Below are 15197 nucleotides of genomic sequence, written 5' to 3' on the forward strand. Positions count from 1 at the left end.
ACAAGCCACACCATTATATCACCATTATCAGTGCCTTAGCAGACTTAGGCAGTGGTAGTGGTGATATAATGGTGCAGCTGGTTTTCTGGTTATCCAGTGAAGAAATGAATGGATTTTTCTTTTGGATAGTGCAATAGTTTTCTACTGAATTTCTATACCACCAGTCTGATTTCAGTTAATTCCATTCATAAGCTATCAAAGTTAGGGTCTTTAAAGAGAGTCTGTTCCTTAAACAGAAGAATCTAAACTTTAAAATTTGGTTTCCAAAATCCATCCTAATTTGGCTACAACCTCATACTCCTCCAGCCCTGGCTTCAAGTGTCTTTCTTGAATTCCAACCTACGTCTTTACCCTCCACCACTGTAACACTATATTCTCGGCATACTAAATTTTTCAGTGGTCCCTGAAGACATCTGGATCTTTCAAAACCATGTTTCTACAGGTAAGAATATTTTCTCTGTCTGGAAGATGTAAGCAACTAAATTTCTCATGTCCTTCAGAAATCCACTCAAGGCTCACCTCTTTCTATAAATCTCTCCCAGTAACCCTGAGCTTCCCACATGTGTTCACATATCTATTTCCTCCACTAAATTGATGTTTTTGATGCAGGTAAACTAATTTCTTACTAAAATAGTAAATCTAGATATTATAGTGCAGAAATAACAATTTCTCAATACTGTCAGCCAGAAGATTGCTCTTATTATACTGCACATTTACAGACACAGGACAGGGCCTCTGTTGCATAACTCTAGAGGCATCCTACTCCCCTTATCTTGTATTGAGTTCTATTCAGTTATATAATGAATGGCACTCAAAGGGCACACTAAAGAGAATATAATGTGAATTTTGCCTTCTGAAGTTGTGCAATGTTGCAATAGTAGAGTACAGAGAGTCTGGTTGGAAGGCTGGGGTAATAGTCTAGGTCAGAAATTGTAGTAGTTTGGATAGAGTGGTAGCAGCAGATCTGAAATGAACACATCTAAAAGTCAGGCATGGAAGTAGGCCTAATAGCTCAATAGAATTGTCTCAGCATAAAGTAAGTCACTTTAATAAGTAACCTGATTTCTGTTGATTAATTTTGTAAAGATCCCATATTCTATGTTGATTAATTCTAGAAGCTTATTTAAAACTTATCTGCCTTTATCTTATTAAAGAGAGCTGACTGGTTATTCAGGAATAAAATCCCTTGCTAATTGGAAGGCCACCTCAAATGGCCATTGAGCACTTGAAATGTGACTAGTCTTAATGTGCTCAGAGTGTAAATATACTTCAGAATTAAGAGTTAGGATGAAATTACCTCATTAATGAATATTCATACTGGTTCCATGTTAACATGCTAATATTTTAGATATGCAAGTGCTATAGTTTGAATGTGTCCCCCAAAAGTTCATGTGTTGGAAACTTAATCCTTCTGCCTTTATGAATGGATCAATGTCACTTTCAGAGGAGTGAGTCTATTATCTTGGGAGTAAATTTGTTATAAAATCAGCTCTATCTGGCTCTGTTGCTCTTGCCTTCTTGCCATGTGATGCCCACTGCCATTTTATGACACTGCAAGAGGCCCTCACCAGATGCAGGCACCATGCTCTTGGATGTCCCAGCCTCCAGAACGATGAGCTAAAAAAAGTATTTTCTTTATAAATTACTCACTCTGTGGTATTTTGTTATAGAAATAGAAAACAAACTAAGATATTTCAGTTAAATAAAATGTATTATTAAAATTAATTTTACTTTTTAAAAATACTTTTAAAAACAGCCACTAGAGAAGTAAAAATTACATATGTGGTTCACATTATATTACTACTAGAGAGCACTGTTTTAATCCATGTAGAAAAAGAGAAATGGGCACTTTAGGTAGCATTGTACCTGGCATCATCAGGCAGGCAGTTTAGTATCTTTTGACTTCACATGCTAGATTCTGATTCCAAATTCAAGATTCCTGTTTCAAAGCTGTATTCCTCACAATACTCACCACAATATGACTGTAAATGCGAGTTTTTGCAAGGGAAAGTATTGTTTTATCATCCAAACTAATCAGTTTTGGTCGGGCCTTGATTCTGGGCTCCATTTTTATAACTTCATCATCAAATTTCAAATCCTTGGAAAATACTGATCCTTTTGGGTTTTTTTTGCTTTCTTCTAGAATAACATTGTTGAATACAGAAAATAAAGGGGGTGACTTGACCTAAAAAATGTATTAAAAATATTGCAAAATCAGTTGCTGTATTTGTCATTTTGAAAAACAAACAGGCTATGTAGAAAAGATGAGTTGACATTTTTAGTTATACAGTCATATCTGTGATTATCAGAATCACATTAGGACATCTATGAGAGCAGATTAAAATTGTAGGCTACGCATGGTGTATCTATTCCCACCCACTGAAAATTTCTTAAAACTGGCAAAAGATAATTTTAAAATATTTCATAACAGTGAAGAAGGTACCTACAAAGGTCTAGAAATTGTGACACATAAATCAGAAAGGACTGAATTGACAGGTAAATAGGATCAGAAATGTAACCTCTGGCTGAAGAATATGCAAGAGATAAACACTTTTAAAATCAGATCCAGAGAAACTTGAACAAAGAGCAATTTGTTACCTTAATTATCAGGTAATTCAGTAATTACGGTAAGAATTGTGGATGAATGAGCAAGAGCCACATAAACAAACAGAACTGGTTCTAGAAGAAACGAAAATACTTCATCAGAGAATTTTTTTTTTTTTTTTTTGAGACGGAGTCTCGCTCTGTCACCCAGGCTGGAGTGCTGTGGCCGGATCTCAGCTCACTGCAAGCTCCGCCTCCCAGGTTCACGCCATTCTCCTGCCTCAGCCTCCCGGGTAGCTGGGACTACAGGCGCCGCCACCTCGCCCGGCTAGTTTTTTGTAGTTTTTTTTAGTGGAGACGGGGTTTCACCGTGTTAGCCAGGATGGTCTCGATCTCCTGACCTCGTGATCCGCCCGTCTCGGCCTCCCAAAGTGCTGGGATTACAGGCTTGAGCCACCGCGCCCGGCCTTTCAGAGAATTTTTAAAAATCTAGGACAATAAAGTATCTATGATAAAAGAATAAGCTGCTATGGAAAAGAAAAGGACATACACTTCGAAGCTAAAATAAAAACAATTATTAAAATAAAAATTTAGTAAATACCCTGAGAAACAAGTGGATATGGTAGATCAAATTAGCAATGCTGAAGCTAAGATTGAGAAAATAGTTCAAAACAAATAATTTAAAAATAGAGTATAAAATAGAAGAGAAAAAATTAAAAGGCATGAAGGATCAATTTGGAACATCCAATATTTAACTAATTGGGGTGTTCCAGAGGGCCTAATAGAGAACGGAAGAGAAGAAATAACCAAGGAACTAAGAGAAGCAAGCTTTCCAGAAGAGAAGAAAGAATTGAATCATCACATCAAAAGAGCTCATAAAGTGGCAAGCAGGAGGATGATGATAGGTCTTTGCTGACATCATTGAATGGTCACAACTGCCAGGTATTGCCCATCTCTTGACTTGTTATGTGAGTTAAATGAACTTCTATCTGCTTACTGTTTGTCTGGGTTTCTGTATCTTTTGCTAAAGGTATACTTAACTAATATAATCCTATTCATTATAGCAATATAACATATAAATGCCCAGAACTAAACAAGAAATGTTGGAGACCTATATAAAGAAAACTATAAGACAGGACCTGAGTAAATGGAGTAGATAGACTATCATGTTCCTAGAACAAGAAGTCCAATACTGCAAAGTAGTCAGTTCACACCAAATTAAGTTTTAAATTCAATATAATTTCAATCATATTTTAATAAGATTTTAAAATAGAGCTTGACAAGCTGTTCTAAATTTTATTTGGAAAAAGATACTGTTTAAGAATAGTCAAAAACAGTTTAAAAAGATGAGTGGGGACAGAGGAAGGGGATTTGCCCTATCACATATCAAGATATATGAAGTTTGTAATAACCCAAACAAATATGATAGTGATCCAAAATTAGATGAAAGAGCTCGATGGAACAGAATAGATTCATATAGACAGATTCCTAATATATGCAAATAATTTTAACAATAAAGATTGTATTTCAAAATAGAGCAGAAAAGGTAATGCCTAAATAAGTATTTATTCATTTAAAAAATTGACCACTTTTCTACCTCACACACCATAAAACAATTTCTAGATGGATTAAAAAAGTTAAAGGCTTTAAAACAAGTTATGTAAGTATTGTAAGAAAATAAAGAATATTTATTACAAGCTTTTTGAAATAAGACATAAAATTCAGAATTCATACAGGATAAGATTGAGAGAGCCGACCTCTTAAAAATTAACTTGTGAATTACAAATTAAAATGACGAGTTTTTTCTTACAATTAAAATTAAAAGGCGAGTGACAGAAAATATTTGCAACATATATAAGATAAATGATTTTTAATTTTTTAAATTTTTAAAATTTTTGGTAGAGACAAGGTCTCACTATGTTGCCCAGGCTGGTCTCAAACTCCTGGGCTCAAGCAATCCTCTCACCTTGAACTCCTGGGATTACAGGTGTGAGCCACCATGCCTGGGCTAAGATAAAGTACTAATATCCAGAATGTATGTAAGGATTTTCCCAATTAATACAAGAAAGACAGAGTTTAATAGAAAATGGTCAAAATATATAACAGTTGGTTCATACAACTCTAAATAATTTTAAGCATATGAAAGAATAAAATATCTTGTTTTTTGCCCGCCATACTGGCCAAAAGAGACTGATAATATCTTGTGTTGGCAAATGTAATGAGGCATGCACTGTCAGACACACTTGGAAATGTGTAAAACAGTCAATTCTTTGTGGAGAGAATTTGGCAAAATCTAACAAAATTTAAGATGCATATATCCTTTGACTCTCCAAGTTTTACAAATCTATCCTGTAGAGAAACTTCCATATTTGTATAAAGATACATCCACAATGATGTTCACTGAAATATTATTTTAAATAATAAATATGGACACAATCTATCAACAGGGGACTAGTTAAATAAATTAGTATTACTAAATGATATACAGCCACCAAAATAATGAAATACCCATCTATATGTACTACAGTGGAAATATGTTCAAAACATATTGTTAAAAGCAAAAAAATCACAGAATACTTAGACCTTATTTCTACTATGTCAAATGGTATCTGTTATTATATATGCAAATGCATAGAAAAAGGATTGAAAGCAAACCTATAAAACTGTTAACAGTGCATTCCCTGGTGAAGGAGAATGGCAGGCAGTGAGGTTAAAGTGAGGGCAAAATGTTCATGTTTATTCTTCAATGTAGGTTCAGTGTATTTTGAATCTTCAAAGTAGACTCAATCTTTTCCAGTGAGAGTACAACCATATATTAATCATTTGATTATTTGCCTAAAAAATATTAGTTGTCATAATGACTTGTTTTGAAAATTAAGTTATTCACAAAATAACAATTATACACACAGGCACATAATATAAACTTGACATAGCATTATTTGACTTCAAATTACTACTCTGTTCCCATTTAAGGAATTCTAGTCTTTAAAAATATGTAACAATTCATACCATTGTAATATACTCAAATTCAACAACGTATTCTGGCAAAACAAGATCATGATCAAAGACAAACCACTTGCACTGCCGAACACTGCAATCACAGTTTCTTTGTCCCATGACAGAATCTAGAGTAAAAACAAAAACAAGCAAAGCAAACACATTGCCTCAAATGGAAAGATACTTTTTTATTCTTACATAGATTAATAAATAACAAACTCAATAAGTTGCAACAGTTATGTTATTGAAGAATTTTTCTTTCATTTTTAATAAATAACAAAGTCAGTAAGTTGCAACAGTTATATTATTGAGGATTTTTTCTTTCATCTTTTCCACTCTAGCTTTTTAGTTATATAAATACTTACTAGTCATCCTTTCACTACATAGACTAGTAGTGCTTAATTTTATTCATATCTTTTTCCTTTTCATACTTTTTCACTTTTCAATGTGTGGCCATATAATTTTGACAAATGTATTTCTCTAAAACTCTTGTTAAAAGTTGGGTGGTTTTTTAATTCTTTGAAAATGAACACACACACAAATAGATAATTACATTAAAATTTGCCAGATTATCTACCCACACCCATACATAAATGTCTTTAAGGTAGGAAATATAAAAATTATTAGTGGCTAGTAACATTTTTGTAGAAAATTCTACAAACTTTGTTAAGTAGAAATAAAACTGTGAGTATCCATATTAAACACAAACATTTTTCATTCAGAGAGATGAAACCACATTAATCTTTATGACAGACATACTTAGTAAATATTTCCGAGGAATGAACACTGAATTAACCATTGGATAGTTGGATTGACTGATGGATTCTTTTTCATGGGCCTGAGCACTCTGGCCAAAGAAAACTTTTGTAATGAGGAGGATGCCTAAATATAAAACAAAGAAGCAATTCTTAAGAATAATTAACTTTAATATTTTTCCAACATAACCTTCTTTATTGGCGTAAAGACTAAACTGTATGTATGTTCTGTAAACACAGAGATGCTAGCTCTCTTGTTTGCTACTGTATAGCGCATAGCACATTGCTCGAACCAAAATAGATGCTCAACAAATATTTATTGAATAAATGAAATGATTATAAAAGAGGTGTTGTGTGATTATATCAAGCAAAGCTTTACAGAAGAGGGAGAAGGAAAGAACACATTAATTTGGCAAGGTTTTTTAAGTAGTTAAAAATAAATTTGTGTTGTTGTTAACTGGGTAAAAGTTCAGTAGCACCTAGCACATAGCCTAGATCGTAGGAGACACTCGATATATGTCTACTTAATGAATAAACATTTCGTTTCCCTTTAGATTCTTAAGGATCCTTGGGATTCATTAAATCCTAAAGTCAAGAATCTAAAAACAGAATTTATAATCATAATACATAAAACGTTCAAATAAATTTTGTTTGCTTTTACTATGTACGAGATATAAAATGAAAATTAGGAGAACCTAATAGTTTTGGAAAACATTCCAGCAGGATCTAGCAGATTATTATGAGGTATTCTTAATATGAAAATGGAGAAGAATGATAAAGAACAAAAGATTTTTTCCAAGTAAGGAGTTAAGGAGTTCTTTCTAGACTAAATAACCTGCTTAATTTTATAATTATTATTAACTGAATAAAAAACTGCAGAACACATATTGTTTAGTTCAGAATGATTCACCTTAGCATTCTGTAACCTAGAATGTCATTCTTATAGAATTAAGTTAACACAAGTTCTTTAGTACAGTGGTCTCCAACCTTTTTGGCACCAGGGACTGGTTTCATGGAAGACAATTTTCCCGCAGACTGGGGATGGGAGGATGGTTTCAGGATGATTCAAGTGTATTATATTTATTGTGTACTTTATTTCTATTATTATTACATTGTAACATATAATGAAATAATTATACAACTCACCATAATGTAGAATCAGTGGGAGCCCTGAGCTTGTTTTCCTGCATCTAGATGGTCCCGTCTGGGGGTGATGGGAGACAAGTGACATATCATCAGGCATTAGGTTCTCATAAGGAGCACACAACCCAGATCCCTCGCATGTGCAGTTCACAATAGGGTTTGCGCCCCTATAAGAATCTAATGCTGCCACTGATGTGACAGGAGGTGGAGCTCATGCGGTAATGCGAATGATGGGGAGTGGCTGTAAAGAAAGATGAAGCTTTGCTCACTTGCCCCCTGCTCACCTCCTGCTGTGTGGCCAGGTTCCTAACAGGCCGCAAACTGCAACCAGTTGGAGGCCAGGGGTTGGAGACCCTGCTTTAGTAGGTTGAATGGTTGAGACTAAAGAATAGGTGTTCCTTATTCCCTGACCTGATCTATTCTCCATATTATACATTCTTTGGTACTATGCATTAATACTATATGTTTATAGCTCCTATATGATACTATGATTTTATATTTGTGATTATTAATATTTATAACCACCATAAAGATGAAACTGTCTAGTTTGCATAGACTGTATCCCTTCCGGTGCCTAACACACAATAAGCATTCAATAAATACTTGTGGAACTAAGGAATGTGCAGTGGAAGAGGGTGAGGCAAGAAGGGCATGATAAGCTGTAGTCTTTTTCCCCAATCCATGGGACCAGCAAATCTCTCCCAGAAGTGTCCTATAAATTGGTTTGTGTACTTATATTTCTACATATTCAAGCTGCAAATGAAGTACCAGTAACTATGAGTAAGTTATCAAAAATTTGTCTTACAAGTTATAAAGCAATCCATACACTTTCCAATTTGTCTTTAGCTAATTTTAACCTAAACCCAGGTTTTCTTATCATCTTACATTATGATGGTTCAGGACAAATCAGGCCTACCTTCCGAAGTACTTTATATAATTATTATATAATTATCACATATATGGGCCAAATTCTTTTCTCTTTCCTGTGTATGTGTGTGTAGCGCATATATATATAAAATATATATTGTATATATAAAATATATTGTATATATAATATATATGCTGAGTTTTTGCGAGACAACATAATGAACAAAAGCAGACTGTGAAAAATGTCCTTGAAAAGTTGAATTAAATATCTGAGTAACAAATGTTCCTCTTAATGCTGACATAATAATCACTCAGTATTTGTTAAAAGTGTGGCTAAATTAATGATGAGAAAGTCATGTATTACAACATTGGTAAATATGAAATAAAATGGTTTGAAGAACATCTCCTTGGTTGATAAAACCAAGTATCAAAAATGATATGAAGATAATTAATGAATTTGAAGACTTAGAACTTAAAAGTTCAGAAACATGGCATATTTGTATTTACCATGTCTGAAGAGCTCATGCTTAAGAGAGTTTTTCTTCTCATCTTTGTGCTTTTGCTGTAAAAATTCAATTCTGGGACACTCACTTATACTTAAACTGTTAGAAAGAATGACGGCTTCTTTTTTGAGAGGCAACTGCAAAGAAAAAACAAAGTCTGAGTATTTTCATAAAATTGACAATACTTCAACTTCAATACAGAGGGTTTATTATTTTATGTTTATGTGTCTGGGCAAAGAAATCTGCAGGCCAGACTCACTGAAAAGAAATAGATAACCTTCACGTGCAACTTCATTTGGCAAAGCCATTTATATATCTTAAACTCATATGCAAATAGGTTAATAAAAGGTGATGCAGAACAAAAATTGTTCCTGGAAAAGCAGCCACAGTCAAGACTGACAACACTATGTGGAGCAAGAGCAATAGCTTTCAATGAGTATTCCACTAGTAATCTTGCTAACTCCAAAAAGAAAATCTAATGGAATGAGGTATTATATCAGTGAAGATTCTTATTTATACTATAATTTTTTGGTCTAATAATCTACATTGTTTTCCAGAAACAAAACACTTTTCATGTGCTAAGCCATGGAGGTCCTAGTTTGTATTGTGACTAACTTTATTTCTTGAAAGTATTCTATCAGTAATGTTCACATTACCTGCTTGCTGTGAAAACAGCTCTAATAACCAAAAATCTCTATTTTTAGAGTTTAGTAGTAAGAAAACTAGAGCTAAAAGAGATTATACGATCTCTCCAAGGACAGAACTAGTAATTGGCAAAGTCATGATTTGAACTCAGGTCTATTTGTCCTTGTCACAATCTCAAAGGTTTGAAATTACTATTTGTTTAACATTAATAGCCAAATTACTTAGAATTATGTCTTATCTGTAAATGCCAAATTACTATTTTTTTATTGAGATCTGCAATCCAAAGAAATTCTTAAAAAATAAATACAGTCAGCCCTCCATGTCCACAGTTCCCACATCTAAGGATTCAACCAACCATGGACTGAAAATATTTAGGAAAAAAATGCAATACAAAATAATACAAATAATAAACAATGCAGTATAACAACTATTTAAATAGTATTCTTATTGCATTATAAGTAGTCTAGAGGAGTTTTAGAGTACACAGGAGGATATGTGTAGGTTATATGCAAATACTGCACCATTTTATATAATGAGCTTGTGTATTTGCAGATTTTGGTATCTGCATGAGTCCTGGAACCAATCCCCCGGAGATACTGATGGATGACTATACTCTAATAGGGCTTATCTGACCACAAATTCCAACCCCAGTAAGTAACCTTCTTAGACTTTCAATGAACATCACTAAATATCCATTTGATATGACCCATGTGCATGACATTGTAAGGTTACAGTATAGTCTTGGTCCTCAGTTAAGAAAGGCAAAGATAGAAACTATACACGATAATTAAAAAAATACAAGGCATCACAAGATGTGTCAAATAAGATATACTTTCTAACTGAAGGGATTAGGAAGGAGTTTATAGAGGTAATGAAATCATGGGTAGGCTTTGAAGATTGGACATAATTCAAATAATCAGAAATTTGAAATGAAATTATATTTTAAGAGGAGGAAAACGTATGAAAGTATACAAATAGGTGTGATTGCTATCCATCTATCTAACATCCATTCCTTCACTAGATTTCTACTAAGAATCTACTCTGTAAATACAGATCCTGCGCTTAAAAACTGGTAGAAAAATGCACACAGATGATTATACCTCAATAAAACAAATGTGTTACAATAAACATTCTCAGCTGATCACCACTTAACTAACACTTAACCAGTTTGCAGGATTAACCAGTATTTTTTGTTGTCTATATAACTCATAGTATGATGGCAGTTCAGGGATGAAATGGAACTTTTAAAAACACGGATGTACTTCTACTGTATCCAGCTGTGTTGTATGCTTACCAAGAGTCAGTTAATTTTGTTCCCAGACTTGCTTATGCCAGTTGTAGTTGTTATGAAATTACATATATTATTTAAAGCTATAAAATAGAAGAGGAGTTGTTTCTTTGAACAGTTTTGGGAAAATGAGTAAAATTCAATAGAAGATAATCATTAAAAACTTCTGGCAAGGCATGTGTAGACAAAGCAAATGCAAAAGTTTGGGGTGGTGGGGGGAATCAGACAAACTAGAAGGATTCTTACATTCGAGTTACTTTGCAAGAATCTTTAAGTGCATGCTCAACTTTAAGGAAACCAAAACTAATAGGAAACATGGTTATGGCTGATACAAGAAAGACTAGTAAGAGTTCCAATTTCATAGTCAAAGCCTTTGGCCCTACATAGAAGATTGACACATGAATGTAAATTTATGTTTTAAGTTATATTAAAGGATTTGTTAAGTAAATGATTTGTTTACAGTTCTCCATTTTAATTGACTTTTTGGGTTAACCTGCAAACTAGGTAAAAGGGCACCTACTGTTTGAAAATTCAGGAAAAGTCACACAAAGGAAGAAGCCCTTGAGCTAGGACTGCAAGGATCAGTAAGTCTGTTACAAGGAAAAAATAGAAAACAGCATTTCATCAAAGGGAGGTATGAGCTGTACTTAGGAGAATCACAAGTAGACGACATACTTCATTAGGGGCACTTGGCATATTTGGTAATAGGGAGATAGGTTGAAGCTAGATTGTGAGGGTTGTCAGAGGCCTTCAGTGCCAGGAAGAGGAATGTGGACATCATCATTATATGTAATGGGAAGCTACTGAAAGTTTCTCATCACGGACACAGTGCAATGTACACTATGAAAATCATGTTTTAAGAAAGATTAATTTGTTTGTACTGTGAAAAATGGAAGAACTAGGGGGCATGACCAAGGGCAGTGTTGCCTATTAGGAAACAATGGCAAAGATTAGAAGGAAAGTTCTAAGGGTTGAAAGTGGTGGCAGACAATGGGATTAGGGAGAGAAATGAAGAACCACTGGAAAATGATTAGATGTGGGGATAATGGAAAAGGGAGGGGTTGAACATAATTCCAAGACTTTGAGCATGTTCAGTGAAGGAAATGACAGTATTGTTATAGAAATTAGGAAAGAAGACCAGGAGAGAGCTGCTTATGGGAAAAAGATTAAAGGCTGGTTTTAAAATTAGAGATGACACAAACAAATGGAAAAACATTCCATGCTCGTGGACAGGAAGAATCAATATTGTTAAAATGGCCATACTGCCCAAAGCAATTTATAGAGTCAATGCTATTCCTATCAAACTACCAGTGACATTCTTTACAGAACTAAGAAAAACTATTTTACAACTCAAATGGAACCAAAAGAGAGCCCAAATAGCCAAGCCAATCCTAAGCAAAAAGAATAATGCTGGAGGCATCACACCATCCAACTTCAAACTACACTACAGGTCTACAGTAGGAAAACAGCATGGTACTGGCACAAAAGCAGACACATAGACCAATGGAACAGAATAGGAAGCCTGGAAATAAGGGAGCACACCTACAACGATTTCATTTTCAACAAAGCTGACAAAAACAAGCAATGGGGACAGGATCCCCTATTCAATAAATTGTGCTGGGATAACTGGCTAGCCATATGCAGAAGATTGAATCTGGGTCCCTTTCTTACACCATATAGGAAAAATCAGCTCAAGATGGAGTTAAATGTAAGGACTTAAATGTAAAACCCGAAACTGTAAAAACCCTCACACAACCTAGACAATACCATTCTGGACACAGGAATGGGCAAAGACTACATGAGGAAGACATCGAAAGCAATTGCAACAAAAGCAAAAATTGACAAATGGGATCTAATTAAACTTAAGAACTTCTGCATAGCAAAAGAAACAACAGAGTAAACAATCTACATAATGGGAGAAAATTTTTGTAAACTGTGCATCCAACAAAGGTCTAATATCCAGATCTATAAGGAAATTAAACACATTTACAAAAGATAAAACCACCCCATTAAAAAGTGGGCAAAGGACATTAACAGACACTTTGCAAAAGAAGACATACATGTGGCCAATAAACGTAAGAAAAAAGCTCATCCTCACTGATCATTAGAGAAATTCAAATCAAAACCACAATGAGACACCATCTAATTCAGTCAGAATGGCTATTATTAAAAAGTCAAAAAATAACAGAGGCTGGCAAGGCTGTGGAGAAAAAGGAGTGCTTATATATTTTTGGTGGAAGTGTAAATTGGTTCAACCATTGTGAAGAACAGTATGATGATTCCTCAGAGACCTAAAAACAGAACTACCATTTGACCCAGCAATCCCATTACTGGGTATATACCTAAAGGAATATAAATCGTTCTGTCATAAAGACACGTGCATACATATGTTCATTGCAAACTATTCACAATAGCAAAGACATGGAATCAACCTAAATGCTCAGACTGGATAAATAAAATGTGATACATATACACCATGGAATACTATGCAGCCTTTCCAGGAACATGGATGGAGCTGGAAGCCATTGTCCTTAGCAAACTAATACAGGAACAGAAACCCAAAATACTACATTTTCTCACTAATAAGTGGGAGCTAAATGATGAGAACACATGAACACATAAAGAGGAACAACAGATATTGGGGTCTACTGGAGGGAGGAGGGTAGGAGGAAGGAGAGGAGCCGGAAAAATAACTAATGGGTACTAGGCTTAATACCTGGGTAACAAAATAATCTGTACAACATACCCCCATGACACAAGTTTACCTAAATAACAAACCTACACATGTAACCCTGAATTTACAGTTTTAAAAGGCTGGTTTTAGACATACTGTATAAGAGAATAAAGTATATTAACCGTGCAGGAATGGCAGCTGTAGGTGTCACAGCAGAGAGGAAGAGATAGCCTAACTGAAGATGTGCATTTTGGAGAAACCATAAGGGAATATGTGATAGTCTCTGCGTTTATTGACCAAGTCCTTGATTACAAACAATTTGATAGGGAATGAAATCAAGCTATGTGAGCAGATTTACTCACATACTCTCCCACCCTTACTACTGAACACTTCATCCTGAAGTGACGGAAAGAGCTCCTTCCTCTTCCAACTAGAAAGTGGACTTAACCTTAGATATGTTTGTTAGTCAAATAGTTTCTTCTTCCCCACTACAGCCAGCCCTCTGCCTGTAGATACTGCCAACCTTAGCCAAACCTCTCTTCTAAACTGCTTACACAGTTGTCTTTTAAATCAGAGCCCATCTCTTAAACAATGCAGAACATAAATATTTATCCTGACCCATTATGTACACATCATAGCACAGAAATGTAGCTCATCTCATCTTTTACATGCTACACGCTGATGTTTCTCCCATTTCTAGGATCTTAACAATGACAGTAATTGACGGTGTGTGAAGAAAAAAGGGAAGATCAGGAGACTTTAACCTGTGTTATTCTCATGTTTAGAGGCAAAATGGGGAACAAAAAGGAAGCAAATAACAATCAGAAAAATAGGAGGATAACAATAGTGTAATATCACGGATGCCAAAGGAGAGTTTCAAAAAGGAGAAGGCAATCAATAGTGTCAAATGTTTCAGACAATAATAAAAATTCAAAAATAAAAATATTTAAAACTTTCAAAATAAAATATCAAAAACTTTCTTGGTGCCAGGCATTGGTCCAAGAGATTTTTTTTTGGTAAATCTTATTATCTTATTTAATCTAATATGTCCAAAATACTCAAAATACTATCAAGTCAACATGTATTCAATATAAAAATTATAGTTTTTTTTCCATACTCAGTCTTTAAAAACAGTGCTTGTTTTAAACTTTCAGTATACTCAATTTGGACTAGCCACATTTCAAATGCTTAATAGTTACATGTGGGTGGTGGCTACTCTTTTGGACAGAGCAGCACAGAGAGCTGTGGCAGAATTAAAGGAGATGGTTCATCTCTTTTAGGAGATGCAGAAGATAAAGTACTCAGCAGAGGGGCTGGTAGGTGGAAAACACAGAAGTGTTAGCCTCATCCTTCCCTCACCCTCTCCTGATAATGGTTCATAGTTCGCTGGACTGAATGTGAGCAATTCACTCTGCCTTGTAAAACCCTGAATTCCTCACCTCCTTCTTAATTCTCTATAAAGTACAATGAGAGCACTCTCACCACCACCCTGCAGCAGAGTACCAACTTCTACGGCCTGAGCTGCTGCAATAACTCCCCCACATAGTGCCCTGTCATCTGCTTCTACCCCCACCAACCCATTCCCCATTGAGTGTATGGAACGCTTTTTTGGGGGGTGATTTTTTTTATTGTGGCAACATACGCACAAGATAGAATGTACCATTTTAGCCATTTTCAAGCATACAATTCAGTGGCATTAGGTACATTCACATTGTTGTGCAACCATCACCACCATCCATTTCCAGAACTTTTTCATTATTCCAAACTGAAACTCTGTACCC

The 15197-nt window shown here is 34.7% G+C and overlaps 1 protein-coding gene across 1 annotated transcript in view; it reads right to left on the minus strand.

Moving 5' to 3' along the window:
* LRRC9 (leucine rich repeat containing 9) overlaps nt 1-15197 on the minus strand; it is a 134161-nt gene that overhangs the window by 73874 nt on the left and 45090 nt on the right. Inside the window, exons 14-17 of the mRNA XM_033187859.1 lie at nt 8814-8946; nt 6301-6423; nt 5554-5669; nt 1973-2185 (exon numbers count right to left, since the gene is read on the minus strand). Coding sequence (XP_033043750.1) covers nt 1973-2185; nt 5554-5669; nt 6301-6423; nt 8814-8946 — 585 coding nt within the window. The remainder of the gene's footprint in view (nt 1-1972; nt 2186-5553; nt 5670-6300; nt 6424-8813; nt 8947-15197) is intronic.

Source organism: Trachypithecus francoisi, unplaced genomic scaffold, assembly GCF_009764315.1.
Source record: "Trachypithecus francoisi isolate TF-2019V2 unplaced genomic scaffold, Tfra_2.0 Lachesis_group3, whole genome shotgun sequence".
NCBI classification, from domain to species: domain Eukaryota; kingdom Metazoa; phylum Chordata; class Mammalia; order Primates; family Cercopithecidae; genus Trachypithecus; species Trachypithecus francoisi.